General features: G+C 41.6%; 1 protein-coding gene across 1 annotated transcript in view; it reads right to left on the reverse strand.

Moving 5' to 3' along the window:
* Nucleotides 1–3816, reverse strand: part of tanc1b (tetratricopeptide repeat, ankyrin repeat and coiled-coil containing 1b) — an 89464-nt gene that overhangs the window by 35894 nt on the left and 49754 nt on the right. Inside the window, exon 7 of the mRNA XM_020594689.1 lies at nucleotides 480–812. Within this exon, the coding sequence (XP_020450345.1) occupies nucleotides 480–812 (333 nt within the window). The remainder of the gene's footprint in view (nucleotides 1–479; nucleotides 813–3816) is intronic.

Consider the following 3816-nt stretch of genomic DNA (forward strand, 5'->3'; position numbering starts at 1 on the left):
AGGGCAGTAATGCACAACAAATGAGCCAGACAGTGGCTTATGTTTAGGTCCAACATGGCAGGCAGGGCCCAGGCACAACACATAACAGCTGCCTAATCCCCAACATCAGCATTGATACTCCTCTTTGAAAAGCACAACCTGTTCTCTGAGATGCTAATTTCCCATCATCTCTGTGTCTACACAGTTTTTCCTGTCTGTTTGTCACTTGCTTGGACTAGAAAAGACATGCCACTTGTCGGCCTCAGGCAACGTCACAGTGCCATCACAATCTTGAATTGACTAGCAATGCAATACAGTGAGACAACCAATCAGTTGTCCAGGCATTGTAACAAAGCTTATGAGGCTACCAGAAGAAAGCTTTTAAAATGTTTCATATAATGCTGAATAAAAGCAGAGATGTACAGAAGACAGGTACAGTATATGGAACCATTCCCTTTTCTCGTCTGCACAGAAGCCATCCAGATTTCAAAAGCTCCTACCTGCTACAGAGTTTGGCCTCGGCATCATGAGAGAAGATGTCGTCTGTGGTGGACATGGAATGGGTCCCTCAGGTGAGTGACTTGGAGGCTGTAGTGGTCCTGATGCCCCTGCTGATATGTTGGACTGCTGCTGCTGCTGCTCTGTCTTAGATTGGGTGTCAGCTGGTGTTGCTGTGGCGCTGTTAGAGTCCTCCTCGGCCACAGGAGAGCAGGTTTCAGCCCGCAGACTCTGTGCCAAGCCATGGTGCCTGCTGCCTCTCAGGCTGCCATCCTTACTCCATTCCAGGCTGGAGCCGCTACGGTCATCGTTTTCTGAAGAACTCGTGATGGTGGCTGAGAGAAGAAGAAGAAGAAAACAAAGAGGGAGTCAGGGCAAGTCTGTCTTAATCACTGGCGAGATATATTGCTATAACTGAATCTTTAACTTTGAGTAAATCCCCGATGTTTCTCATTGCCCTTATCAACAGTGGTTCACCTCCTTTTATATTTACAGCAACAGCCTGCTTACACTGATGAAACCCAGAATGACATGGTATAGATTTGTAGAATTTGTTTCTTGAGCACATATTCTTCCAATGTCAGATATTCTTTTCAAGGATCATCAATTGAAGGATCCAATATCATAATGTAAACAACACCTGGATGCTGTACTATGAAACAAAATCCACACTTGAACATTTAAAAATATAAGAGTGAAGACCTAGTGTCTTTGGGATATTTTAAGCTCAGACAGGTGTTTTAGAGACATGAGAACAAATCCTTTAATCTTCCCCCAGGCCAACACAACCTTCTATCTCCAAACTAAAAGCTGAGTACAAGCCCATTGACAGGCAGCTGGACACAGAAACATCAGTTCAGTTGGAGGACTGGAACTGACTGACCAGCTGGCTCTGTTTGCATCACACACTGCTAAAATGGATTTCATAATGCCGCAACAAGTTGCATCATCACTAGTACCGTGACTCCTGTGATGTTTACCTGGGAAAATATAAAGTCATTCATGACAGCAGTCACACATCAGTCCTCACACTGAGAATGGCAATGGGAATCATTGCGGTATAAAATACAGGTTACAGTGATTGCTTACTTCATTGAATGACAACCCCCCGAAGAGATGGTTATAGTCATTTCTATAGGCCTTTTAGGGATCCTTCCCAAGAAACCTCACGCAAAAACTCATCTGGGAGCTGTTTTGTAAATGTTAAGACATTGCAAACTCTCCCTGTTTCCACCTCAGAGTTTTTAATGCTATACAAAGCCAAATTAATGTGCTTTTGAAATCAGAATCTTCAAAGACCTGGGAACATTAATCACAGGCTGGAATCGGACTTGTGGTGGATACAAGCTTGATTCTTTTTAATGACTGCACAGTCTTATTAAGATGCATAGGTGAGATGTTGTAGACTAAAGTCACACTGTGTCATTCTCTCACAAAATGAAGTTTGATTTGACACAAGCAAAGTACCTTCACAACGAAACATAGTACAACTCATGCTATGTGACTGTACGTCTCATCCTGGGTGGCAGCACGTCAATGCTCCATGCTGGAAGATATTATATCAAAGCTTCAATAAATTATTTAGCAGCTAGTGATATTGCTCTGGGGGAACAGGACGACTGACTCATGGTAATCAGTTATGTCAACCCTGCAGTATTGGAAAACCTTGGCATGCATTGCATTCTACTGCAGAACAATAATGTCAGTAAGTTACAGTACCTACATAACTTGTATTCCCCACCATATACCAATTCCTTAAAAATTTTTTAAATGTAGCTGAGAGTAACTGCAGGACTGCAGAGTTACAATTTCCTAATGAATACTAACCAAGGACACTGAACCCCCATTTTCAGAATGAAATCAACAATTGTGTAGCCTGTGAAGGCTTTGTGCCTAGAAACGACAGACGGATTAATACATGGATAGACGTCAGCTTGTGTAAATCCCAAGACGTCATACAGAGCTATTACTAGAGATACGGTTCAGCGTCAAGCTGTGGCAACTGTCACCTCAATGCTTTCTTACAGAAAAACAGCTCTATACAAACCAAACAGCAGACACATTGTAGAGGATGAACATAATCTGACACAAATCCTTTTTACTCCCAACAGGTTTAACAGAATAATGAATGACTGACACGATGCAGGTGCAACGCTTTTGGTCTAAATCACAAAGAACACATAAGGTAATAATTCTCAGACTGCAAAAGGATAAGGTTGGTCATTTTCTACATTAACAGTGTTTTCAACACTCCCCATACAGAAATTTAAACCGGCAATGAGTTGCTTCTACTCATGGTTAATGTCCCTCAGTGTGTCAGTGCTGGATCAGCATATTTGTCTGTGCCATAGACCACTGTTGTTGTTCAAAAATGATTAAAAGCACATCAGTGAAACACACCGCTGCACTGGGTGACATATTTCTTCATTAGCAAACACCAGACCTGAGCGTGAGTAGCTAGTGGAATGTAAACAAAGCAAGATCTTGCACATACTCACTTGACTCCAACTCATGCTAACTTCAGGAAATTATGGCTGTTCGGAGCCTCTGGGGCAACACAGTCAGGTCTGGGGTTTCGTAATGAAAAAACATGTCACCCATTGCAGTGGTGTGTTTATCTGATGCGTTTTTAATAGTTTTTGAACAACAGAGGTCCATCACACAGATGAACAAGCTAATCCAGGACTGACAGCTGACAGACATTAACGGTTCACCATCCGCCTTAGTCTCTGCACAGAGACTGCTGAACATATTAATAAAATAGAAAAGGACTGGCCTTATCCTTTAAAAATAAAGGAGTTTCATGGAAAATAATGCACTAACATTAATGCAGTAAGAAGAGAGCTGAGGAATTTGTGTTGACAGCTGTGGTGTGCAGGATAAATGTCAAAAAGAAAAAGATTACTGAGAGGTCAGCAGAACCTTTGTCATTGCCTATGTCTTTATCAAACTAAATAACTGATATAGCCACTGTTTAGCTGGCTGTGGTAAATGAAAGACTGGCAGGAGCTTTTTGTCTTTGCTCTGAGTCGGGCTACTTATGCACCTTGGTAAGCTATTGATTCACTGACAGAAGAATAGCCAATAGCTTACTGTAATGACAATGAAACACAATAGCACCTCTTAATGGACCGTTACAGAGTGAGGGAGGTCCAGATTATATGAAAAGGTTCAGATATCATATTTGACTTGAACTATACTGTGGCTTTGTCATCTTTGGTGGAAGAAAAGATGCCATCCAAACAAAAAGAATGTTTCCAACTAATAATCAGTATAGTATGTGTGAAACTGTGAAATCCAAATATACATTAGGTAGGTAGGTAGGTAGGTAGGTAGGTA

This window comes from Monopterus albus, unplaced genomic scaffold, assembly GCF_001952655.1.
Source record: "Monopterus albus unplaced genomic scaffold, M_albus_1.0 scaffold24.1, whole genome shotgun sequence".
NCBI lineage: Eukaryota > Metazoa > Chordata > Actinopteri > Synbranchiformes > Synbranchidae > Monopterus > Monopterus albus.